This window comes from Pipra filicauda, unplaced genomic scaffold (genome assembly GCF_003945595.2).
Source record: "Pipra filicauda isolate LSUMZ 115617 unplaced genomic scaffold, ASM394559v2 scaffold20_size4479445_pilon, whole genome shotgun sequence".
Classification (NCBI taxonomy): Eukaryota; Metazoa; Chordata; class Aves; order Passeriformes; family Pipridae; genus Pipra; species Pipra filicauda.
Genome location: NW_024104321.1, coordinates 292,983 through 320,686, shown reverse-complemented (window position 1 = coordinate 320,686; position 27,704 = coordinate 292,983). Strand labels below are relative to the sequence as shown.

The window sequence follows — 27,704 nt, the reverse complement described above, 5'->3', positions numbered from 1 at the left end:
CTTTTTCTCATTAAAACCTGACACACAGCACTAACTGAGGAGATTATGTTGTGAAAACATACTGCATCGCATGGTAATGCTTGATCGAGACCAGCAATCAGGAGCAAAAAGAAAGCACTGTTTCGTGATTATAATAGCAAATTCTGGAAGACAACCAAATACATCATCTGGTAGCTCAACAGCTGTTACAGCTTGGTAGTAATACCTTGGCATTTGCTATAAGCTATAACTTGAAAAAATTGATTTCTCATCTGCCAGAAACAAGAAAATGTTCTCCTTTTAACATTTCTGAAGTTTCTTTCACTAGAATACCGAGTTAATTGATCCACTTTTTTTTATTTTACTCAGGTTTTACCCTTGCTGCTAAGCTAATTGTGTATCAATTAGATTAAAAAAAATAAGTTTGAAGGAAAAATACTGAAGGCAACATAAATAAACAATGTGTGTTCAGATAAATCCCATTTTGATGACACACTGGGTAGTAAACAGCAGAAAATATTTCTAATTGTCCTCCTTGGTCATACTCACAGCCATGATCAGTCACTCATTATTATACTTCCTATCTCCCTGAAAAAAGAGATATTTTCAAAATAAGGTTTAGCACCTTTCCATATGTTTTGCAGTTAGTTAAGCCTTCATTTTCCAAGTCAGAGGCAGTACACAAGGATGCAGGACTGAGACAATAATGCTGAGAATTGATAATACCTAACAAACCCAGTTTTAAAATTACTACTAGGTATAGGATATGAAAAGAAAGAAGGAAGATGTTTATTGCAATTTGTCTAACTATATGAAATTGTTAAATAACTTGTCCTGTGTTTAGACGGGCTCCCCAAAAAGATCAATTTTCTAAGCACACAATACTTTATTTACCTTAAAGTAAGTATGCATCATAACAAGGACACGGACTACTTAAAATCTTTCAGCATTTCAACTATTCAATTTATTTTAGGGTTAAGTAAAAGCAATTCATCATAAATATTTTAGATTCTAGCATTTTACTTAGATTTTGAAGTGTCATAAACAATATCTCTCAGAAATCAATATTCACACAGTACATCTATGGGGAAAAGAAACAACATATACACAAAGGTGGTTTAAGCTATCAAAGAGATCTCTACCTTTACGCCTAGTGCAGTTTTCTTGGCCTCTGCTTTTAATCTTGTGGCTCTTAACATAGGCCTGGTTTTCTTATAATCTTGTTTTCCTAGAGTAGAGAAGCATATTTAATGAAAATAATGCAAAAAGAATATAAAGAATGTGAGCATTTATTTCAGTTAAAAAGTCAGATACAACATTTTGAAAACATCCTACAGTCCATCACTTTAAACAGAAGCTACTCTGTAACACAGGGACTTGATCCATAGAACAATGATCCTTAAAACAGACAATGATAGGAACAAGCAAGAGCCGACAAATCAGCATAGAACCTATTACTCCAGAGTGACATCAAAATACATATATGGATAGATACCCACTACTACAATGTTTATTAAGTTGTTCAGTAAGAATCAGACAGCAAAGAAGTAGATTAAAGGTGCATGATGTTTTTCCCTCTGATTTAAATCAAAACAAAAATTTTCATTAGAATTTTTGTTGGTTAGTCATCTCTAATGCATACATAAATGTGCAATACAGGCCATTCTCGTGAATGTAAATGTTTCATTATTCTGAACTGGAACATTATTTGCAGGTATCAGAACTTACAGATATGCAGGTCAGTTCAGGTAAGTGCAGACCATTGCCCGACATCATCTGCTTGTAGAAACATGTTATACAGAAACTTCTAGATGTACATTTTAGAAGTTAGAGGGACTATCTCTTGCAGCCACAGAGTGCAGCCAAGTGCTTGATTACCGTGAGTCCATATGAACTGAGTTTAGAGGAGGTCATGCAAGTATTTAGAAATGGTATAAATCATTTATCTCAACTTAATAATGAAGCATAAAACACTTGATAACTCTCAGGGATATTTCTGCTGTTTGAAAGGACTGTTACTATGTAGCTTCTGTAAAGAACTGTAGCTTCTTTAACAGAAGCCAAGGTACAGATACAGTCAGAAAAGGAGAAGAAGAGGAATCAGTGAAGAAACTGCTCAAAGGGGTACAGCTTCAGTACAACCACTCTGGCTTTTCAAAAGAGTCCTTTCTGTTTTTTGCCTCCTAATGCATACATGCCTTTTTGTCCTTTTTGCCTATTTCCAAAGCTGGGCTACAATGCTTAAAGCAGAATGTCTTCCCACTTTTAAATCACTAATTTTACCTATCTGTACATTAGCTTTCATTACTGTTACAGTCAAATAACCTTTCCTCTAAACCTGTGTCCTATTTGCCCAATGAGATGTGATCTTACATTCATAACCAATCTTCTTATTTTATGGTTATCTTCAAAGCTGGGGTTTTATAGAGCAGTGGTGAAATTCTGAAACATGAATTGGAAAGGAAAGGTCTTCTCCAGTGATATACTGAGAATTCATGGAAACAGACTTCTGCCTTTGTCTACTCCTCCTATCACTCTGCTCATGCTCAATACAGAGATCCTCTCTGTAGGATACTGTGGATGCTGAACTTGCATTACAAATTTGCTTTCATTGTATAATCTCTCCTCAACCCTAGGGATTATATATGGTGAAGGTCTCCGTATTATCCTTTAGCCAGGTATTATTAATAAAAGACTTGAAATAACTTAAAAATACTCAATGACAAAAGGAAAAATAACTGAAACCATGTGTATTAGGAAAAAAAAAAAGCAGAATATCTCCAAGGAACTTTCTTAGAGGACATAGTGAAGAAAAGATAACAGAATGATGATTTATGTCTGATGCTCCAACATATTCATCCAGTCAATGCACCTCATTAGCAGGACAGGACAGCATTATTCTTCAGAATATATATGATATCTGATAATAGGATGCATAAGAAGTACAGTACATTTTTTTGAACAGTTAGGGAAAGAATTGCAGAAACCACAATAATGGCTAAGTCATGAGATGAAGCCAGCCAGACATAGAACATGTTTCTTCTCCCTGAAGTCCTGCAGTCATGCTTCTGCTATGAAATAGTTAAAGACCTGTCAGAATTTCCATTATAAATGGCAGTTTATAACTCTTAAAAATACACTCCAGGCTGAAATTTGGCATAGATATACCCAAGCCTTGAATTTTTTTGTTTGTTTGTTAGGAGCCAACTTTTGTAAGTGGTGCAGCTGTTCTTACTTGTGAACAAACCATAGAAATTTATCAATCTGAGATGTTTGAAGCATGAAAAATATATTCATTTAGAAGTATATAACTGACAAGCGCTAAGTTCAGTCTCGGTTCTCATCATTCAGGTTTGCTCCCATCTCGGGTAAATGAACTAGGACAGTCAGAGGTTTCCCTTCCAGTGACAATGGCATCAGATAATGAAAATTAGAAAGCTTTGTAAGGTCCATTAGCAATGGGAAACAAGTCAGCTAGTGAAACCCACTTCCTCTTCCTACCATTGTCCATTCTCCCTCCTCTTCTCCAAGGCTCAAGTCTGAAGGTGACAAAAGCAGGGGTAAATATTTGCACAGGAGACCCAGTCTGTGAGCTACATCTATTGGCAAGACCACATCTATTCATTGAAAAGGGAAAGCTTATTGGTGCTCTTTCCCTTGGTTTCAAGCACCCGGCTACTGTTTATTCCAGTATCACGGCTACAACTAAAATTGGATTCTACTTATCTAGAGAATACTTCTAGATTTATATTAAGTCTGATATGACCAACTAACCCCCCTATATAACAAATAGGCTATTTTAATGCTGGTAGTTCTCCAAATCCAAGCACCTGCCATTAATTTACCACTCACACTGCTAAATGTGATAGCCAAAAGAAAAAAACAAACAAACAAACAAACTGTGGTAAGGAAAACGGTCTGAGTCCACCAAATGCAAAAGTTTAAAAAGGGCATCTGTGGACTTCTTTGTAATGAAAACCAGATTCATCAACAGTACAAAAAGACTCCTAAAACATGTGAACTTTCTGAAGCCTTGGGAAAGACATCTGCACTACAGGACTATAAAGAACTATGAAATGCAAAGCCCCTGCCACGTGAATACTGATCATTGCCACCTGGAAAATAAGCAGAAATAAATAATACAGGCTTCCTACAGCCTCCCCTCTTTTGGGTTTGCAAATTCAACCAGTTGGAATACTTATATTCACACTCTCAATGTTTTCTACTTTTATCTCATTTATCCTGTAAGCTTTCTTGTACATTTATCTGTCAGAGTCATCAGCTTAAGCTATTTCTTCTTCCCAGGAAGTGATTGTCAAAGCCAGTTAAGATGGACTCATCAGACAAAGCCCCATTTGTCTGCTTTACCCAATGCCTATCTGAGACACTGAGTTTTCCTGAGGGAACATATGAAGACAAGAAGAAGCCAAAAGATAGAATTGGAAAATTTCCAGACAAAATCTTACTTTTTTTATTACTTAAGCACAGTTCTTTCCTCTTCTACTTTTCATTGTTGTTATTGTCATCACTCGAAAGCCAGCTTTCCTTTTTTTTTTATTATCTCAATTTCTTTCCTTTTTTGTTTTTTTAAATGTGCCACTTTTTTCTTTTTCCAAGTCCATCACTTCCTTTTCATTTTTAAGGCCAAAGAAATAGTCCATGATAGGGCAACTTTTCAATAGTCCATGATAGGGTAACAGATATTACCACTCTGCTCATCTTGCCTCCTGCCAGGTACTCTCAAGACCAGATGCAAAGATCATCCACCTTTCCATTCAGTGTTTGAAGTACCCTTTGCCCTTTGGAGGCTCTCCAGAGCTCACCTTGCACCTCGCCCCTCCCTTCCATATTTCTTGCACAGTTTTTTTCCTCTCCTTTGGTGGCAAAGTAACCTCAGTAGCACTGGAACTGAGTGTGCCCCATTTAGAGATCCCGCTTGGAAAACTTCCCACAGGTAGAAATGAAGTCTATTCTACTAGCTGTAGGATTAGAAAAGGGTGAAGATAAGGGTGAAAACAGAGAGTTTTTAGCTACTAAACACAGCTATATTGTGAAACATGCTAAAGGATGTCTCCTTCATGGCGAATATTAGGGATTCATACAATATACGCCATGAGTTTGTTTGCTTCTCTTCATGTAACTAGGAATAATAATCTATGGATTTCACAAGAATTTTTTTATTTAACTCTGCTTAGAAGGGAAATTGAGATCCCATATATACCTTCTATTCAATAGTTTTAATACATATTAGAGATTACCTGATCTTGTATATTGAGCATTCTTTTTTAAGTAAACCTCCAGTGACGCAATGATAAATGCAAAACTTAAACTCAATAATACGTATGAGCTAGACAAGTTCATTAAGTTCTGGGTTAATTTTTTTTCAGTCTACAGAAATACTGTGACACTGCCAGGTAGTATGCATTACACTGTACTTTGCATATATATACTGAGCTCCGTTATACATGTAACTGAGAATACAGCATGTTGAGAACAACATTTAAGAAAACTGACTACATTTAAGATTGTATTTAACGATGCTGCTGTCTAAGATACAACTTGAACAAATTTGTAGAATAACTCCACAAGAAAAAACATTATATTTCCAACCCTTCTAGATATTTCTAGAATTCTTTCATTCTAACAATAGCTCATTACTGGAATTGAATAACAGACTGAAGACTGTCTCTCTGCTTTTCAATTCATCAGGCTTAAGCAGAAACAGGACTGCTTCTTTGGCCTTTGTTGATGCTGCTGTCCAAGCTTATTATCATATGAATATCTAGTTATTGTTTTATAAATGTTCACATTTCAGGAGCTCCCTGCTTTCTTTTCTCTCAGCAGACTTCACAATATCCACCTTCATTATCATCATGTGGCAGCATTGCTCTTCGCCTGCATTTGCTACTTTAAAAATTAATGCACTGCTATTTTCTGAATACTGTACTGCATAAGCTGCTTATGAGTACATTATGCTATCAAGCAAGCACATGCAGAAAAGCTTCCTAAACTGTTATTCTTTCAGTGAAAATACAGCTGGTTCTGCTTCAAAGGCACTTCTTTTCACCTGCAAATGGACTTGCTCCTACACTTATTCCTCAATTCATTGTCTTTTATTTGTGTCTGCAAATCTGTAATTGCCTTTAATTAGAAAAAAGTAAATTCAGTGCTTTAATCTTGCAAATACATTCAATCATAATTCTGTCTGGGATGAATACCAAGTTCTATTCAATGACTGATCTTTATAACAAAGGTATATAAATTTATTGTCCATTTATATAGACCACACCAATTAAGCCACAATGGAAAACCAAATAGATAAGAGTCAAAATATTTGAAATGAGGAATGTGCAATCTAAATTTAATTACTCAGACAAATAATTTGAAAATGAGTTATTTACAGCATGCCAAAAAACCTGACAGATAGTAAAATTTGCTAATCAACATTACAGATTTAAAATTCCTTTCAACACTTTCACCAACAAACTGCTGTCCTCAATCTTTCTATGTTGGTATTAAAGTCATAATCAAAACATCAGTAAGACATTTTCCATAGAGCAGCAATCCATTTAATATGTTAAAGTATTGTTTAAGATGTAATAAAACTACAAGTACTGGGTAAATTTTAGTTACCAATAGTAGTTTAACTAAAGTACATTAATGTAATGGATGCTGAAACCCATACTAAAATGCATACACAGCTAATCAGAAATTAGAGGCAGACTGTGGCAAGCTTTACTGTCAAACTGGAAGTGTGAAATCACATACCCGGTTAAACCAAAATCAATGTGTTTATCATGATTATTGATATGAATTAGTGAAGGTTTCAAGAACCCTACGCAAAATCCCACAGAACATAGCTCAGCTATGACGTGGTTGTTCCCAAGCCAGTTACCTGTGCCCATACTACAGAGCCACTGTGGTGAAGATATACCAGAATTAGCACACTGCTTCTTCAGAACTGTTCCTGTGTACCAGCTGTGGTCCTGCTTTAAGCTACAGTCTTTGGGGGTCATATGGTACATCCCTCTGCTCAGAACAGAGCCAACTTCTAAACTGGATTCAACCTGAAAGTCAGCTCAAGTTACTCTGGGAGCTAGTCTAGCTGAGCTTATCTAGTTGAGTTTTGAGCATTTCCAAATGTGGAGATTTCACAACCTCTCTGAGCAACTTTTTCCAACACTTGACCATCCTTCTGGTAAAAATATTTTCCACCTACCTAGCGGGATTTCCATGTTCTAACTTGCCTCTTGTCCTACCACTGTACCTCTTTGAGAAAAGTTAAGGCTTCACCCTGTCAGTAGCCTCCTATTAAGTATTTGCAACAGCAGTAACATCTCAGCTGAGCCTTCTCTAAAAGCTGAAAAGACAGCTCTCTCAGCCTCTCCTTGTACATCCTGTGCTCCAGATAGACATTTCAACCATTCACTGGACTCACTCTAGTATGATCATATCCTCCATCTAGTTTTCTTGAAGATGAGCATGGCATTTACCTTTTTCAAATCATTGAGGAACCACTTCCCTGGAACCAGCTAAATGACTGAAAACTGAGGGAGAATTTAGCCATAAAATCCCATTGCCTGAAGTACCTTAATGTAACTATTGTGCATCAATGGAATTCAGTAGGGTCTGTAAACAGCAAGTCAATGGACTAAAAATTCAAATTTGTACTATCAACAATTTCATAACTTTACATAGTTTGTTTTTTAGTAGAAGGGAATACAAGCATTTTTTTTCCTATGTGCCCTGGGACTCTTCAAAACTGAGCTCATGCATAGTAGTAGAACTTTTAAGTGCCTTTCTAAATGCCAGCAAGTTAGGTGTCCGGCATGGGAAGTGTTTTCTGAAGTGCCTTGTAATATCATCCAGATCCATAAAAGTACCTAGGCACCTAGCTCCTAAGGTGCATGTGTAAGTATATGACTCTGTGATCTTTGAGACTTTAAACCAGTCACTATATACTCACTGAGTAACAGAACTTCAATCCAGTGAAACTTTGTGAAACTCTACTCACACACAACACATCTTAAACATGCCTGCCTCATTCATAACACTCTAAAACTGGAAATAACTATTTATTGAGATGTTCAGGAACCTCAGAAAAACAAAACTCCAGAGGAATTTCAGGCCTAACTTTATTAAAAATCAGTCAGAAAATCATACATCGGTAACAGTTTTATAACCTACATCTGAGAATCAGCAGTACTGCCCCAGCTTACATCTACAGAAACAAGACCAAGCTCTCAAGAATTTATTATTGGTTTTTTGTGCTATTAGTGTCACACAGATGCATTCAATGAGCTTTCTTTTCCTGAGAAGCGGAAGTGAGATTTTCTTATTTTTAATTGCTGTGATTCCAAAGGGAGTTTTTGGGTCTTAGGTTAACAGAAAGATTTTGATCTGTCTTATATCTACACAAGAGTATGTCTGTACTCAGAAAAGGCATGAAAACCCCCCACAGCCTCTCTATTTTATTCAGGTTTAATGGCAGCTCAAATCACTGACCATTTTTCAATCTTGAGAGACAGAACAGCTTGACACTAATAATACATTTGCAAAGGACACATCATCATTTAACACAACATTAAGTGCTCAGGGACAACTTTTTACCGTAGACACAATGTGCTCTGAGCTCAGGGTTGACATTTAATGCTACAAAGATAATCCAACCAGTCATTCATGAGGGGTAAATTAATTTTCAAGCAACTATATTTCAGCTTTAAGCCAACAAGAAGGATGCATTAAAATAAGTTCATTTTATGCTGCATGCAAGATTTAAAAAAAACACAGAATATAATACATTCTTAATAAACTAAAATATACCCATTTAATTATTGCTATATTTCCCTCATTTCAAACCAGTAGTCTGGTAACATTTGTTAAATATAACATTCTAACTGTAAACAGAAAATCCCTCAGAATTTGCTATGAGTTGCCATGAAAAGCAGCATTTCATTAAAAAATATGTTTTACATTTAAAATTTGTGTAAAGGCATACACTGTAATCAGTAATTCAGAACATATTTAAAAGTAGCACCTTTTCTGATACTTTTTTAAGGAGTATTTTAAAAATTGATATACGCATTTAAGTAAAGTAATTCAGGAAACTGGCTATCAATAATGTACAGAACAAAAAATAACATCAGTACTTTAAATAAACTAATTATTCAGGTAATTTAATTGTTTTCAATACCTGTATAATATACTCAACTGCAAGACTATAATAAAAGATCTGAAGAAGAGTACTAAAATATTGATGCTTACTAGGTATAATTTGATAGGCAGTCCTTTCTCATGCCTTTCAGTGCTAAACTATCTGTTGCAATGTTATGCTCAAGCCCAACAGGTGCATGCCTACAGCCATTAAAAAGTACTGGCTCCATGCCAAAGGAGTAGATTCCACACACATGATGGCAGTTCAAATAACCTTTCCAACAATCTCCATAATATTTTCCACTCAAACAAACAATTACGAAAACAATAAATACCTTTCTTAAAAATAAATTAATACAAATAATTTGAAACAGATCACTGGGTAGGTGTTTCACTTCTTTCTTCTCCACCTACATAATATATACATACATTGAAGTGCAAACCTAGTTTTGAGCACACTTTTATTACTTTGCTATGGAACAACTACTAGCAGTTACATTTTCATATAAGCAACCATATTTTAGTATTAATTCTGAAAATGACAAAAGAAAACAAAAAAATACTACTGCTTAGGAAAGACTATTTACGAGAGCATGTATTGACAGGACAAGGGGGAATGGCTTCAAAATGAAAGTGAGTAGGTTTAGATTACATATTACAAACAAATTCTTTACTGTGAGGGTGGTGAGGCACTGGAATGGGCAGCCCAGAGAAGCTGTGGATGCCCCACCCCTGGAAGTGTTTAAGGCCAGGTTGGATGGAGCTCTGAGTAACCTGGCCTAGTAAGAGGTGTCCCTGCCCATGGCAGGGAGCTGGAACTAGATGATTTTGAGGTTCCCTTCTAACCCAAACCATCCTATGATTTGAAGACGTACCCACCATCATTGCAATTAAAAGCCATATTTTGATCAAACATTTGATTAGATAATTTTTGGACAATAGAAACTATCATACTATTTCATTCATGATAAGAGGTGTGAAAAAGGCAGCATAAGGTGTGGTAAGAGGGACATACAGCACACAAAGAGTCTTTCTGCCTCTCTGAGACAGGCTGCACCCAGCTACAATTTGCCTTACAGTGATTTTATTAACTGTTGGCTGCAAAAAAAGTGGAAATAGACCATATTGGTATGTTTTATGTACACACTTTTCTTGCACATTCAATCATAGTCTGCCTGTGACTCTACTCACTGTTACAAACCCTTTCTCCAAGATTATTGCCTAAGCATTTCTTACCCATATTCAGTTTCTAGGTTGAATATTTATACCAAAGTTAAGAATTTTGCCCTTTTTCTGTTGGACTATATTCTACTTTTCCAAGCCATTTCACCGATTTCTCAAATTTAGTTTGAATTTTAATTTTAAACTCATCTCTTTACCGCCTCTCATACTGGTATAATTTTTCATTATCCCAGTGGCAATAATAATATTGGGCCCAGGACAGGCCACTTTGGATGCATTAGTAACTACTGAGAACAGCTTTCATACCACTTTGGTACCTATCTTGCAGTAGTTTCATATTCATGCATCTCTAGTTTGTTTACCAGAATACATTGTCAGAAAGCCCTGATAAGGTCAAGTTGTATGGCACCTCTTCCTAATCAATGGAAAGTTTGCTACTCTGTCAGAGAAGAAAATAGAACTGATTTAACAAACCACATTGGCTGTTTTTGACCTCCTTTTTGTACTGTAGGTGCTTACGAGACACTGCCCCTGTCCTGAAGAGCTTACTGCGAAGGATGAGGAAGGTGTGTTCAATAATTATGAATATTATATGTCCCATCTGTTTGCTTGTTACTGTGATGTTGGCTTTATAAATACCAGAGGTTAGCTCCAGTAAAAGCTGGCCTGTGCTTAGGCAGGAGGGTAGGAAAATACTAGTAATAGTTGTCCACCAAGCACACTTAAAGACAATAAAGGAAAACACAGAGATTGATGACCAGGTCATCCCATTGAATTTCCCATAATAAAGCATATAAATGTAACAGATGTTCCACAAAACATCTTTGTTCTTCTTATCTCTGCAACTACATAACCAGAAATTTCTGTCATTGTCTTATATTAATTACTTTATTTTCACTTTAAACGGAACAGGAGCAACTGAAATCACAGGAGAAGTCAAGGATACCCCACTGGGGCATGTTTTTTAGGAAAAAGTCAGCACACATGTAAATTATTCTAAGACCACGATCAAAAGGAAAGCAATGCCACCTTCCTTCTTTCCTCACTGAAGACAAAACCTGTTCAGTAGCCTCAGCCTATCTGAACCAGGAAGAAACTCTTCCAGACCACATCTCTGCTATTAAGCAGGATCAAACCACCCCTTGCATGAAAAATGTTTTCAACACCAGTAATTTGATTTCTGATTTACTCTGGAGTGTATCATTGTCCTGCCAGGAAACACCACTAACTCATTCACAACAGTGGTTGCTGAACAAGCACCACAGTATCACCAAGTACTGTAACAACAGTATTAAACCTTTTGGATAAAGAGTCATGGTGTTTCAGGAGACGATGTCTCTCCCTCTGCTGTAGTTAACATCACACTACCTGATGTGTCCAACCTTATTAGATGACTGAGGCTTGTCCATGGGGGAATGTCATAGTGGGACTGTGGCACCACACGAATCTGGAGTCTTCCTTTCTCCCATGTCCCTGCTTCTCCACAAGCACCCTCCCAGGAGCCACAGACCTCACCAACCGTTCTACTATGGGGCTTTGCTTAGAGGAGGGATGGTGACAACCAGTCCAGGAAGGCAGGGACACAACCTGTCACCCATAGGTTTCTTTTTCCCAATTGGAACAGAGAGGTTGGAGGTGGCACAGAAAACCTTAGCAACTTGGGGAATAGATGAGGCCCTATGAAACAGAGTACAGGACTTCCACTGCAAATACCACATCACATCTGTTTCTATCAGTTTCAGTTTTTTGTTCTCATATTCCATAGTATTTGAACAGTATTAAAACATCACCTAGAACTAAATCATCTATCTGATTTTACGAAAAACAAATGAAGCCTTGCAGCAAAGTTGCATGATGAACCAGGGACAGAGCCTCAGAGACAGCGGAGCTCAGGAGAAGCCAGAATCACTTCTCTCTAATGCTTGCTTTGTTGAGCTGAAATCCCTTTTAACATTAGCCTAAGTTTTTGCTGCCAAGATTACATTAATTCACCACCGGTCACAATGTGCTAAAGAAAAGCTTCCCAGGTCTGAACCAAGCAAAGCCTGGACTGAAGCTAGAACTTGCGGGGAACAAAGTAAATTTACGATTTAGTCCAAGTATGGGATTCATGTCATTCACCTAGGAGTGGAAAAGCTGCAAGAGCTGAAGGGGACATCTATGAATGATCACAGCCGTGTTTAAAGAGGGAAAGGAAGAAGTCTGGGAAGGAAGAGAAAACATCTGAGTGAGGAGATCTGCATGAAGTCAGGCACCAGAATTATGGTACAACTGCAATCCTGGATACCTTATCTCCTGATCCAGTGTCTTATCCAGTGGATATTACTTTTCTCAGAATTGAAAATAAATTGAATGCCGCCAAGGTGCAGCAATTTCCTACTAGTCATATCATTCTGGACCAGCTGTATATAACAAGACCCAGCTGTATATAACAAGACCCAAAATACAAGTTATAATTTATTAATTCTGCCTAAGTAAAAGGCTTCCAGTAATACTGACAGCATTTGCAGTTCTTACTTCAATGAAGAACATTGCAAGGGATGCTTTGTCAGACCTATATATCACTGTCACTCCAGAAGTCAGTGCACTGACAGTCGTAGCAGAGGTGGATGTCACAGGATACTGTGAAAGTGATTATGTAAGATGGAAAAGCAGATTTTTGGAGTCTCACTCCAGCAAAGCAGAAATCAGAGGCTTTTAATGGAATTAGCCAAGAAGGGAACATCTCTTGTATACATCACCATTATCCCTTGGGATCCTAAAATTACTTGTGAGGAATAATCTCTCCAACTCACTCATAATTTTAGCACACCTAAGAACTACATATCTTCAGTTCGCTCATAATTTAAACTTCTTTCCTTACACAGAAACACCACCTGACAGGTCTTAACTAGCAGTGAATGACAGCAATAACAGCTTATTTAAAAGTGTAAAGGAAATGCATATTTATGAGCACCCAGAGTAATGGCTTATGGACCTCAGAACTAAAGGTGTAGTAATGTCTTGAAGGCATATTAGAAGACACAATTTTACTTTCAAGAGTCAAACTGGGCTACAGTCAGTGATGAGATCGCTGTTAAGATAATAGGATAGAGGAGCCTGTCTAACTTTTAAATTTATTTTTAATTTTCCAGATATACTACTCCATCTTTTTCTTTTCCCTTTCTGAAAGCTCACAGAAAAGGAACTACATGTGTGTGCATAGTAAAATAGTGCCATCTTACTCCTTACTTCAGGACTGTACTTACTGCCTGACAGGTGAATGTCTGGTATCCTTTACAAATACTGCAATTTAAAACATACCGTGAAGAATAGTTAGGCTTCACTTCACACCTTCTCTTTAGGCGTATAAATCTGTCAAGTAACCGCCATCAGTGATGGTAATGAGTTTTATCTGAGACCCTTTGATTTTATTTCACCATTTGCATCAGCATCAGTGCTCTGTTGATGTTTTAATGGATAAAATCAGTCGGTTTCAGTAAGCCTTACTTTGACCATACTATATTATAAACTATTTAAATAGTAAAAGTGATGTACTAGGGCAGTTTATTCAAAGAAACAAGGGTTGCTCCCAGCATAGTTTTTTCCAAATCTTTATTCCACAGGATGATCTTTCAAGTATGCTGCCTCTTGTAGGGAACATACAAAAGATGGAGAGACTGCTGAGGAAAATAGTTGACTATCTGGAAAACTATTTGATTAGATCAGATAAAGCATGGAGCTGTTTTCTATTCCTGAATCTTCCACAAAATTACTGCATGACCTTGGGAAATCTCTTTTCCTTGAAAGATTTTGGTACTCATCAAAAACTCTTGAGATCCTGGTCTAATGGTACAATAGAAGTGAAAAACACTAATAAATGTTATCTATTAGAGATGATTCTCTGATGGCCTATATTAATTTCTTCTTAAAGATTTTAAAATTACATTTACAAATATGATGAGAAACAATTAAAAAAAGTACCTGAAAAAGTAACTGAATTTGCTCCTGACCCTTACAGTCAATTTCTTATTCATTAAAAATGTGTGTTAAATATTTATAAACCCATGGACAATGCAATTTCAGTTTCTGGAATTAAAAGCATACAAAATTAAAAAGAATTAAACAAAATTTAACTGTGCTTTGTTCCTCACAAACTGTATGTGAACATTGCTCCAATCACAAAGGTCCTGTGTACCATCACCCACCTTCCCTTGAAGAAGTTCCTCTGTCTAGGGTCACATAGTGTAATCTGGCATGTGACACAGAACATCAGTGATGTGTCAACAGTGATGTTCAACTCCATCTCCTGCGAGACAGTCCCGATGAGAAGCATCAGCAGAGAGAACCCCCCACCTCCCGTGGTGGTGGGCTCCAAGCAGACAGGACAGGCATTGCTCAGCACAGACGACAGAGTTTATTTGTAAACTCTCTGAATGGTCCTCTATTGACATTTCTCAATCTGATTGATTCTGTTCTTTAACCATACCAGAAAGGACACATTTATTAAACATAACATGCAGAGTGAAGAACGCAGGTTTTTTTCAGTCATTTTTCAGTTCCTCACAACAAGAAGTTTGTCTCACGTTTGGAGTGAAAAATTTTTCTGAATGTCTCATTTCATAGATAGATAAATAGATATAGAAACACAGAACACCACCACCAAAAAGCCACACACCCTCCCTATGGCCTGTTTTTCTACAGCTCCATTCCTCAGAAGAAAAGAGACACAACTTCACTTTCAGTAACAACACAGTCCTTGTGACAGACATGCTTTTCCTAGATCCAAGAAAAAGCCAGTGAATCTCATTATGCCAGGTTCTACAAATTTAGCAAAGGGATTTTGCATATGTAGAATAGAAGAGACTAAATTATTAAAACAGTATTACTGCAACTAACATTTGAGTGAAACATGCACACAGTGGAAATTTACATCAAGTTCTTTTGCTGCAAGATCCAAAGGTGTGACTGAATTACAATGCTAATTTAATGTTCATGTTTTAATCATGGAAGCATGGAATGGTTTGAGTTGGAAGAGACCTTACAGATCATCTAGTTCCAATGTCCCCTGCCTTGAGCAGGGGCATTCAACTAGGTTGCTCAAAGCTTCGTCCAACCTAGCCTTGAACACTTCCAGGATGGGGCACTCACAGCTTCTCTGAGAACTTGTTTCAGCGTCTCACCCCTCTCATAGTGAAGAATTTCTTCCTAATATCTAATCTATACCTGCCTCTTTCAGTTTAAAGCCATCAGTAATTTTTTTTCTTATGATAAAAAGGCTATAGTGCAGCAAATGGACTCACTCGGTGAGTTTTTATTTTCTTCATAGAAATGCCATAAGAAGAGTCTTTAGGCACCCACCTGTGTTTTTAGTACAGATACTGGCAAGTTCAAAGGTAGGCACTGAAAAGTCAAGGAATAAAGTTGTCTGCTCTAACATATATACCAGAATACAGAGTTTTATGTATTTTTATCATTTTATGATAAGGTATGCTGCTCAGAAGCCCCTTCCTCTTTCAGGAGCTGTGTAAATATGGACAGTAAGACAGATTGATCAAGCTGCATGTGTCATAAATGAGGCAAGGGACCCGTGGAAGATGAGAAATGCATTTATGGTTGGGGTAATAGATGAAGACAAGAGTATATTTCCCTCTCTCAGCTACATGTTTTGGGTATGATCTTGGACAAGACACTCAAGTTTTGATTCACCAACATGCAGTCCTAGGTAACAGTCTTCCTTCTTTTGGGTTAGGAAAAGTGCAGAGATTTGATGAGGCAACGCATGGCAATAATGTTACCCCATTCTTCTCTGAGGCCAGCATCCCATGCCATGATCAAATAGCAGCCTTAGCTGATACATGAATGTGATACGTTAGTGACCAATGATCCACAGAAATACATGTGCCTTCCTCACTTTCCACTCCAGGTGTTTACTCAGCTATAACCCACTGTATTGGGTCTGGCTAAGGTGGAGTTCATTTCCCCACAGCAGCCCTCACAGTGCTGTGCTTTGCATTGGTAACTAGAAGGTTGTTGATAACACACCAGTGTTTTGGCTACTGCTGAACACAGCATCAGCACTGTAACATTCCTTCTGGGATGGGACCCAAGCTGACCCAAACTAACCAAAGGGATATTCCATACCATATGATGTCAGCTCAGATATAAAAGCTAAGAAAAGGAGCAGGAAAGCAGGCATTCATTGTCTCCAATGAATGATAAGGAACCATTACACGTCGCTGAAGCCCTTCTTCCTGGGAAGTTGCCAGATATTGCTACTGATGGGAAGTAGAGAATAAACCTTGTTATCTTTCACTTTTCTTTTGCATGCGCCAAGCTTTTGCTTTGCTTTTGCTTTAATAAACTGCCTTATCCCACCCCACAAGTTGTTTTTGATCTTACTGTCTCCCCTGTCCAGCTGGGAAGGGGAATGATAGAGTGGTTGGGTGGGCACCCAGCATCCAGCCAAGGTCAACCCACCACACCCACTCTGAACTAATATATCAACCTATTCCAAGATTTACTGAGAACAAAGCCCTTTCAGTGTCCCCCATACTGGTGTGCACTTCCAAGATCCAATCAATTCCATGGTGAAGATTTCAGTAATGCTTTCTTCTACACATCTGCATGAATTTCTTTCAAAATGTGATAAGCTAGGTTCAAATAATTCTTGGGAAATTACTGATTTTGCATATATAAATAGATAGGTGGAGATAGACCATATTACCATGCTCTTATTCTACCACCTTTGGTACCTGCTGTAAACTGTTTCCAAACTCTTCCTATTTACTTACTGAACGAAATACGTTCCCAGGTTCCTTGTCAACCTACAGACACTATGTATTTTTCTTTCCCATCCAGGGAGGCCTGGAGATGTGCTAATTGCTAGAAGTATTAATTTAGTTTTACAGAACCATTTTTTAGTTTCCTATTGAGATTTTTTGATCATAAAATGCCTGAGTCACAACCTATTCCTACCAGTGGGACATGCTGCAACAGCTAGACCCAAGGGGTAACACATGAAAGTCCTGTCAAAGATGTACAACTGGGTATCCTCTGAGAAACTGCACATTACACTTACTAGTAGACTGTTAAGTACTGGACTTCTGTAATAAAAAGAACATAAAAAGCAGTAACACCAAACGTACACTCAACAATTTATTAAAAAATCCCCAAAACAAACTAAAAAAGATGATGCCGTGGAAATGTTTTGATAATTTTGTCACACTGTGTTGAGAGCACAGGCACTGAAAAGCAAAGTTTAATCAAAATGTGCCCCTTTTCCCTCATCTCTGCTTTTCAGCATGGATTTTCAGCACAAACTTCATATTCTTTCCAACAAAAAGGAAAAAGCCTGTGAAATTCAAAATTATGTTTTCAGTTCTCCTGAAATCTTGATTTTGGTAAAAATACTCAGTATTAATTTTTCCACAAGTAAAACTTCAGTAAGAAAGTTATGGTAATCCTTCCAAATGCATTTTCTAGCTATAAATATCTCAGAAAGCTGTTCCACTTCACAGTGAAACTTTGTCCATATGGAACATATGACTAGGAAGGACTTGGTGAACTACTGAAATCCAGTGCTCTCCTAGGGAAGGCACATATATCATCCTGTTTTCTTTAAAACTGATTGTTTTCAATGATCAGTTGGAAAACAAGTTAGAGCTTTGGATTTGGGTTTTTTTGGTTTTTTTTTTTGTCTTTAGTTCTATAAGTAGGACATTACTCAAGAAGCTCAATCTCCTATTTTCTTAAGAAACTGCCTTCTATTTCCTGTTATGTTGCTCTGTGGACAATTTATACGCAGTTACAGACTGGATATACATGGACTGTTGTCTTTCCCAAATGTTAACTTGGGAAATTCGAAAAGAACCATATTTGTCTTAATTCATGTTCAGCTGTGCTAAACAAGGCTCTTCTTGGTCACCCTAGTAGTTCTTTCAGCATTTCTTTCAATTCCTCTTTCTTAAACATGGATGAGCAAAGCAGTACTGAGTACTTCAAATTCACTGTCCCCAGTGCCCCATTTAATGGCTCTATTATTTCTTATCACTACTTTAAACACATGCAAGGATAAAGCACAGTTTTTTCATGACCAGAAGTGATCAACGGAAACAAGGGGACTTTTCCTCTAAGATTTCCAGCTGATGAATTGACATCAGCTAGCTGGTTGTGAACTAGCTAGTTGTGAACTAGCTGGTCATCAATGTGTGTAGTTCTTTGATACTATTTCGATCATAGACAACCAACAAATTGTGAAGAAACATAATTAGCTCTTCTATCTAAATGCTATTCATTCCAACTTCACACTTATGGATTGGATTTTGCTCCCAGTTACAAGGATAAGCCTCTGAAATAACTGCTAAATTCAGTAGTGTGATACCTGTCCCAAATTTTCACCACCAGAAAATCCAGCCTTCCTACTCATGGTCTCTTGACTGTAGGAAGTGTTTCTTTTCAGACTAAAAATTACCTGAAAGGTAGTTGAATAAAGTAAAAAACATAACATTTAACTCTGCTTTTAATTTCTCTTTTTGCATCAGTGACAGAAATAAGATGGGGAAGACAACTCTCTGTGGGGCACATTTTTTCTGCTTTTGTCATAGCCAAAATGTTTTATTCTCCCTCTCTGAAGAATACATGAAAGCACTTCCCTCTTTGTCCTTTTCATGATGATTACTCATTAGAATTTGGTAATTTTTCTCTACACAAACACAATGGCTCATATTTCCTTCTTCCATCAAGCTATTTGGACAGAAGTTCTTCCGTGGAATATATATGCTATGAAGTCTGTGGTTTTCCAAGTTGCCTGTGAAGATACACGGAGCCTCCTGTGTTACAGACATGAGTCTGATTTTCTTGTAACTCTACCAATCGTTTCCATCTGGTATTGTACTTAACAGGATGATTTTCTGAGACACTTCACACTATGAAGTATGTTAAGGATTGTACCTTCAGTTCTATTTGGTTTGCAATTTATTCAATGTTTCTCCCTGTGCAGTTCATTCTAGTTTGCACAGTCCTCTTCTATTCCAGAAAAGACAGGGCGGACTGCAGTCTATCTTTTCTTCAGGGAATTTTCTTCAAGGATAACCCCACTAGTCATTTCACTCCATTTCTTTTCACTGCTCAGTAGGCAAAATACCAGTGCACTATACCTGAACATAAAGGAGAAGGTTGTGCCAAAAAAAGAACTGCATTCAGGTTTTGTTGTGCCTTCCACACGTATCAAAGGCAACATCATCGCTCACTGCAGACAGTGTAAAATACCTCTAAAAATACATGGATTTAAACTATTGTAGCTATTATTCATGAAGTAACTCAGTCTGCAGGCCTCATCTGACCTACAGACGCCACTGAATTGAAATCAAAACCGATTCTGAGAAGCTGAGGGAAACCTACACAGGAAGCGAATCCTTCTTGCACTTCCTAATCTGTTCAACCTGCATGTTTTACAGAATAAAGATTCTTCCTAGGCTCAGCTGAGGTGTAGCTTGGCTTTGCAATGTGTTGAACAGCAATACGGGCTTATGGCACTTGTTGGCCTGAGTTTAGCCACACACTTCAGTCCCTGCAGTGTGCTGTCCTGTCTTTGATGTGTAGTAGCTCAGTTTGTGCATGCAGCTGGATGATGAAGCAAATCAGGGCATTCATTCAATTCACAAAATGCCCAGCACATCTTTTACTTCAAGCTGGATCAAAATGGCACACAAACAGCTGCACCACTCAAGAGGATGGTATACTATACACTGCGACATGGTGAACAAGTAGAAAGAGGTAGGTGTTGCTAAAGGTCACTTTGCACCAATATATTAGACAATGCGAATAGAAACTTGAATTCAGTGGTATGTGCATTCCAATTGTTACAGAAGTCCCTGACAGTTGTAGCCTATTCCCAAACACTTTCTACACATGGCTCAAGAGTGAACTGAAAATTGTCTGGAGCAATTTTCCACAAGCAATTTGCAAGCAGCTGCTTGGTTTTAGGGATAAAAGAGTTTAATAGTAGGTCTAGGTTATTCGATGCCAGCTGACCCCTCTGTCAGAAAGCAGTGCTACACCTGCTTTAACCTACAAGTGCAGACAAAAATCACCAGCCCAAACTCAGACCCTTCACCTATTAGAACAGAAGCCTGTAGAGATGATTCTTACACATACCCACTCAGTGCCTGCAAAACTCCTAGGAGGCCTCACTTGCATTCTATTTTAACTTAAAACTTCTTCCAGCTCTCCAGTTTACAATGATCGAAGGTCTCTCAGGCCAGGTCTAAACTGACAGTTGCAGACTCATTCTGCCTGTGATGGGAACTGCCAAGGTGCAAGCAGGAGATTCACTGCCATAATACAGAGCATCATGGCCAAGTTAATTAGCGCTGCTACGAGACAGGTCAACATGAGCTCTACGCTCAAAAAGCTCAAAATTGAGGGGTTTAATGCAGCCTGTGAGCTCAGACTTACTCAAAACAGCTTCAGTGAATCTGGGCACACCTCATCAGTATGCTGTAACCTTGAGCTGAAGGGACCATGTCTAATGCTGAGACACTGTTTCACTCCATATGCTAGTTCATTATCCAGCTCCTCTCTGTTTTGACTGCCAACAAATAATGATGTTTTTCAACACTTCTCCACTAGGAACTGAATGCACAAACAACGCATCATAAATGCCACCCAACATCTGCCAGGCAGTTACCATCTTCCCATGACTATCACCCAGGCTGAACCTGAGCAAGTGATTTACTGACAAGCTGTGTCACATCCTCTTACCTATCATACCCTAGATTATGCAAACCCCAAGTCTTATGAATTGCCCACAGGTATTTGGTTAAAATATCACAGGAAAATTATTTCTAACAATAAAAACACCATGCATTCTAAAATTACTGTTACCTTCTTAATGAAAAATCAAATATCGCAATCAATATTGCTACAAATCTTACAGCAGATATGCTGATAATGATAAGATATTCACAGAAAATAAATGAAGGAAAAGGCAGGCTTTTCCACCTTTCTTATTTAACAGGCAGCCAAAATTCTTGAAAATAGTATTATTTAATATATGAGTTATTGTAGAACAGCATCAATAGCTTAGCAGAGCAAAATTCACACAGTCCCATGGTAAATAGGGTATCTGTGTAGCTGGGATAATGACAAGGACCAGATTTCAAGTAAAGTATTTCAAAGATTAAGCAAAATATTAGTGACTTGCCTTATATTATCTGTAAATTTATTAACTGAAACCAGGGCAAATTATTTGTTTTCCCACATTCCACTTATTGTAGAGCTCTTTGTTCACTTCATGGTGCTTTTCTGTACTGATTCAACTGCTACGCAAATGAAAAATCTCAAAATAACTTTGAATTTGTGAATACTTTCAATAGTACTTATTCTAATCAGCCTTTACCATCAAGTAAAAGCAAAAGCTATTTGCACGATATTTGAGACTTCTGTACCTGTAATTCAAATCAAGCAACTGCCTTTTCATATTTTCATTCTAGCAGTTTGAGCTTCCTAATATCATTTTGCTTCTGCCCTGTAACTTTTCTTCTCATCCAACACTTAAAAGCCTGCAAGTAATATGTAGAACCTAGCAGACAATCCCACAAATAGTTCAAGACCCTGGAAACCACAACGTATCCAGTTCCTAGCTTTCTTCCAAAATAAGGCATAATATAAGCAAAAGCTTCCACTGAAAAAAAAATATTTTTAAAACAATTCAGTTACAGAGGTCCATGACAACATTCAATTAATGGACTGCATGACAACAATCACAAAGGTGAACAAATTCATTACAAAAACCAGATGACTTCTTCTATGGTCATAATTACCCTGAACACAGAGATCTAACACATTCTTTTAAGGCCCTAAGTTCAATGCCTGATGAACTACATAACACACAGGCCACATCCTGAAGCATGAAATACAACAATCTCTTCAGTTAAACCTCTTGAATTGATCCAAGGTGATTCTATGTCTTTCTTCTGAGACCACTACCCCTGCAATGCTTGCCAGACTCCCTGTTGCCTTTATTCCTGCTGGCCCAGACAGTAGCAGAAGGTTAACAGACCACCATCCTCCATGGCAGGACAATGGCTGGATAAAACTTAACTGCAATCAACAAAAAACTAGTGCTACATCTCATAGCATTGTAACTAAAGAAATGCAGTTACAACTACTAATTATGTCCAACTTAAACATCTATCAAGTACATCCTGAGAGATGCATCTGCACTGGGCATTTCATTCTTATGCCTTCTCCATTGCTTTGTTATGATGAAATGAGAGGAAATCATATTTGTAGTTCAGTGCCCAACGCTCCTTGAATTTATATTGATGTAATATTGCCTACAAATATAAGCACCTGCACTACACGAAGAGAATGCATATATATGATCACTGTATACATAGAAAAATTATGTCTAAGATTTTTTATAAATGGGTGTCTGAAGTTAATTTACATATTCACAGTAAGTACTGTGAAGTCCAGCTTTCACATATGAGCTAAGATTTTCAAAGCTTGGTGAAAGAATTTCTAAAAATGTTAAACTGCTCTGTCTCTGAATGTAATATACACATGCTTATGTGTCTATAGTGAAAATTTTATGTATTTTGTAAAGGATTGTAAGAGCTTTTTCTAGGTTGACTTTTTTTTTGACCGCAGAAATGAGAGTAAGTACACACACAAATATGTATCATTGCAAGAGCTGGTATGGACACCGGACACCTTACAGGAATTGCAAGTTCTTGAAATAACATCAGGCTAATATGCAATTCACCAACTGGAAACATGTCAAATTTCACTCTCATTTACACCTATTACAAATTTGTAGCAACTCCGCTGAGTGAAATGGTGATATTGTTGATGAGATTAAAATAAGAGCAGACTGTGAGCCTCCATTGGTATAAAAGTACTAAACAAGTGAAGTATGAACATACAGTAAAAGCAATATAATCAAACAAGCTCAAAGAAACTCAGCTTTTGCTGTGGAAGAGGGGATGGGAGGTAAGGGTTTAGATACACCCCCTTTCTCCTTAGCTTCTCTTTATGGTATATGTACATATTCCCACAACACCCTGGCTCTGCAGCTGCCCCTCCCTCCCATCCTTGCTCAGGCTGGGACTATGTCTGCCCAGCAAACGAAAACTAAATAATATCCACACAAACGTAAGTACATATACAGATCTACCATCACCTTTTATGCTCTAAGCTAAGGCAATAAAATATAGCTTTACTGTTTTGGACTTAAAAAATACATGATCACAAACGGTATATGCTTAAAATCCATCATCAGTCTCCACGGAACATATTTAAAACATCCCAATCGTCACAAAATGTGGATTAAATTAGTATAGCCAGACTAGGTTTCACTTCACAGCAGTGTTTTCCTCAGCTGCTCCTGCTTTAGTTTCCAAGAAGTGATTCCACTGGCATAAAATTAAAATCAAAAAGCAATCACTGACCAAAGGACCTAGTTCCCTTTTTGTAATACCAAAATTCATTCTTCATAAAACCTCCTCCTAAAAAAAAGAGACTACACATGGTATCAGTGGCATATCACTGTGAAGTATGAAACTCAGATTCCGAAACTTGCCAACAGTCACACATAATAGCAAAAGGAAGGCTTTTTTTTTTTTTTACTTCTCTTTATTATGTGCTTAATAGTAGATTTTTATTAGAAAAATTCAAGAGAGCAAATGTAATGTTCCATATGCAAAAAAACCCTCTGTACATTGGAACTGCTTATTTCTTGGGTTTTCTTACACTGTAAATAAATAGTAGGAGAGATCTCTCCCCTTTTTGTCTCAACTTAGAGTAGTCAGTATTTGTTTACGTACTTTTCCTCTCCCTTTCTTTCCCACAGTAAATAGGTGACTGACATCAAATACGGGGGAAAAAAAGATGACTAATTAAAAAAATAGACCGGATCATTTTTCTTCCATTGATATCAGTCCTGCTACACTTTTGCTTGTGACAGTGGAGAGCAATCTTGATGTAAATGCTGACTTCTGGTCCTGTTGCCTTTTCTTTACAGAGAAGAATTTCACCTGTTTTGTGACAAATGGTGAAATTTTGAAATTTTCAGCACAAATTCAGTCCAAACACTTTTTACTCTTGCTGCTCTTACTGTTGTTTCAGAAATTAAATCTGAATTTTTCATGCTGATAACAAGCATTTCCTGATCCAAAACAAAACGAACAATCACATTTCACTTCAAAGTATGCAATATATTTCAGAAGAAACTATCAAAATATAACACTTCCCTTTTTTTAAGCTGAAAATGAAGGCTGTTAGTGGCCAGTTTATTCTGAGTATGTAACAGCACTATTCAGGATAAGAAACTTGGAGGCACACTAACTCTGTAGAAACACAGAGAAGGCGAACAATAACAGAAAACAGAGAAAAGGTGAGGCAGTAGAGAGTAAAGACAATTTTTTTAGCAGTAGAGTAGGTGGAGATGGCAATCTGTCACAAGAAAGGCTTCCCTCCAGAGACAGGGAGACAACAGGTCCAGGCTCCAGCTGGTAGCTGGGGTTGGGAACTCCAGGGATGCTTTTGCTGCCACTAGCCTCCAAGCTCTTCTCTATCTCATCAGGGCTACAGTAAGACTATAAACCTTGGCACTAGGAAGAGGTGTCTTTCTTCTGGAAAAGTCACCAGTCTCCACACCAAGGAGTTTTAAGAAAGGGCTGACTTTACCTACAGAGTTTTATCTGTCGGTTCAGGTGGGCAGTTCTCTCTCCCCTCCTGAGCTGATACAGCCAGCGTCTCAGTACTCCCACCCAGTCCCTTTTACCACTCCACTGCTCTGCATATGTGATGCCAATGAGTACCACTTCCATCACCAAGTCACCATGCTCAGCCTACCACCCTGTGCTTTCAAAACAAAAAGAGAATGTATTTTCATTCATAATTCTTACTCCTTTCCAGGGGATGTGAGTAGCTTAGTTTACTCCAGAGAACCCCTGGGTTATGCCTATATAAGCACCAGTTCCTAAAGGATCAAGCTGGCAAGTCAGGAGATACAGAGCAGACAATAGGCAGACCTTTGAGTCTACAAATTGAAGGTTGAATGATTGGCAAACAACCTTCCCTCATGAAAAATTATGCTACAGCAACACAATAGTAATGGGAGCCAAAAGTATGTCTATTCCTGGTTTGTAGACCAGGTTTTAGTTATGCTATAATCCTCTCAGTATGCCTGCTTAGGATCCCACAATCACACGAGTCATGAACACTACCCACAAATCCTGCGGCTTCCATGCCGAGCAAGCGACACACCAGATGAAGAAGGATGGAAAATATACATGTGGAATTGTTCTGGGAACTTAAAGCACACATAACAGTAAACAAAGCAAATATGGTACAAAACCTGTTGCTATTTTCACAGCATTTGTGGAGCAAAGCTGCATAAATGCAGAAGGATGTATACTGCCTCACACCTTTCCACAGATTCCAGCAAATTAAGCACAGCAGCACAAACAGCAGCAGGGAGAAGGAAACGCTCTGCAGAGGAGCTGCCCTGCTTGCTGCTGCACTGCAGGTGTATGTTTGGGTATGTGAGTGAGAGATAAATAAAAAGTGTTAAAATTACTTTTGCTCATGCTTCTTTCACAGCCTTGGCTGTTACGGAGATCTGAATGGGGAGAGACTCCCTCAGTGCCATCCTCCCTCCTCCACGCACAGCCTACGCCAGTTTGAGAAGGTTGTTGCTGTTGTTTCCTGTCCCATTTGGGGACAGGCATCACAAAGCCAGTGCCAGTTTGGTCTGGTAACTCAAAGACTGCCTCTGCTCCCCACTGAACGGGCAATGCCACTGTCAGATACCAGAGCACTTGCTTAAGTGGCACTACAGACAAATTTTGGCTGGTGGCAGGAGAGATGGCTGAAAGCCAGCTGACAGAGAAGAGCAGTATCAATCTCTGCGCTGAGGGAATCCTCTGAAAATGCTACTGAAGCAAACAGCAACTGCTAGCGGCACAGTGGCAAACAAGACACCTCTCCTCTCATGGAGGAGAGGAAAAGGCAAACGGCTGAACTGAAGTGATCAACATGAACTTGAACTGTGGCACAGAGCAAACATGTGGCATGCCGTATGGAAACTCAGAACAAAACAGAAAGCTTGGAACAAAATGAAATTAAAAATCTGCTTTTATTTCAAATTACTCCACTAAACATCTAACTGAAAATTGTGTTGAAGTTGATACGACTTCGTGACATGTTGTTCCTTGAAGGCTGCCATTTTCCATCAAAAAAAAAAGGTATGAAAAACGTTTCAATCTGGTTACCTTCTATCCAGCAAGGCTAGAAAACATTAAATTGTGAGCTAAAAAATAACATCACACCATTAGTCAGCAAGAGATAGCTGTTCAGCTAGCATCTATCATAATATTTTCAATAATCCATAGATACCAAATGCCTGGAAAGGAAGGATAGCAATCACTCTAAGCATACATTTTGAACTTTAAATGCATTTGATAAGTTAATTTTTTTAAAGACAGGCCCTGTGCAGCCTCATTTTGCTCACTGTTTCTAGATATAACCTATCTCAAAAAGGGTGATCAAATGTCCATCTCCAAAACAAATGAGTCTGGAGCATTAGGGCATTCTTTATTCTGAGGAGTCATCTGTTGAACAGCCTCACTCTGAAGCATCCCTATAAAAGCACCTGAAAGTACCTAAGCTGTCAAATCTAGAGTTTATTGGATGAACGTATTTTAAGAAAGAAATTAAATTCTTTCTGTATAAGTTTTAATAAGTATTGGAATAAAATCAGATTGAGAAGAATCAAGAGGAGTGTAGTGGTTTGAACCTTGTTCTCCCCAGAGGCTAAGAGAAGTGGTAGACCCCAAGGGGTGGAAACCCCTGGAAGTTTTGAAATTCTGCCCAATGGGCGCTCCTGCAGAAATGTAAACATATCACAACCAGACCGGAAAAGAAGAGTTGTAGTTTTGGTTGTTGGGAGAGGTGGCCATGTTGTAGAGCCACGAGGTAGGGGCTCTGAGCCCCTTGGGGCCTCTGGCCCCCTCCCAGCCCCTGGCTGGGGGCTGCAGGGACCTGGAACAGCATAAAGCTGGGCTAGGTGCCTGTAGTTATGCCGGGAGATGTTTTCTCCATGGGCGCAGAGCAGCAGCCGACGCTGACCAGAGAAACTGGCAGAGAGCCAGAGATAAGACCTGAACTGAAGGAGCAGCAGGGCAACATGCAGCACCAGAGAAAGGACTCCTGGAAGGAGAGCCGAGGAAAGGAGAGCCAGCAACTGAGAGCTACAGAGTTCTTCGGGGTAAGACTGTACCACACTCCCCCAAAACTCCCTTGAGATCCCTCTTGGAGAAGAGGGACATGGACTCCTATTTTGGAGAGCAGTTTTAGACATGCAGCACCGGAGAGAGAGGAGCTGAGAAGCTCGGAGCTCC

At 38.3% G+C, this 27,704-nt stretch overlaps 1 protein-coding gene across 2 annotated transcripts in view; it reads right to left on the bottom strand.

Moving 5' to 3' along the window:
- TRIQK (triple QxxK/R motif containing) overlaps positions 1 to 27,704 on the bottom strand; it is a 64,283-nt gene that overhangs the window by 13,765 nt on the left and 22,814 nt on the right. For both annotated transcript variants that reach the window (XM_027737374.2, XM_039380982.1), the window contains exon 3: positions 1,122 to 1,207. In XM_027737374.2, coding sequence (XP_027593175.1) covers positions 1,122 to 1,207 — 86 coding nt within the window. The remainder of the gene's footprint in view (positions 1 to 1,121; positions 1,208 to 27,704) is intronic.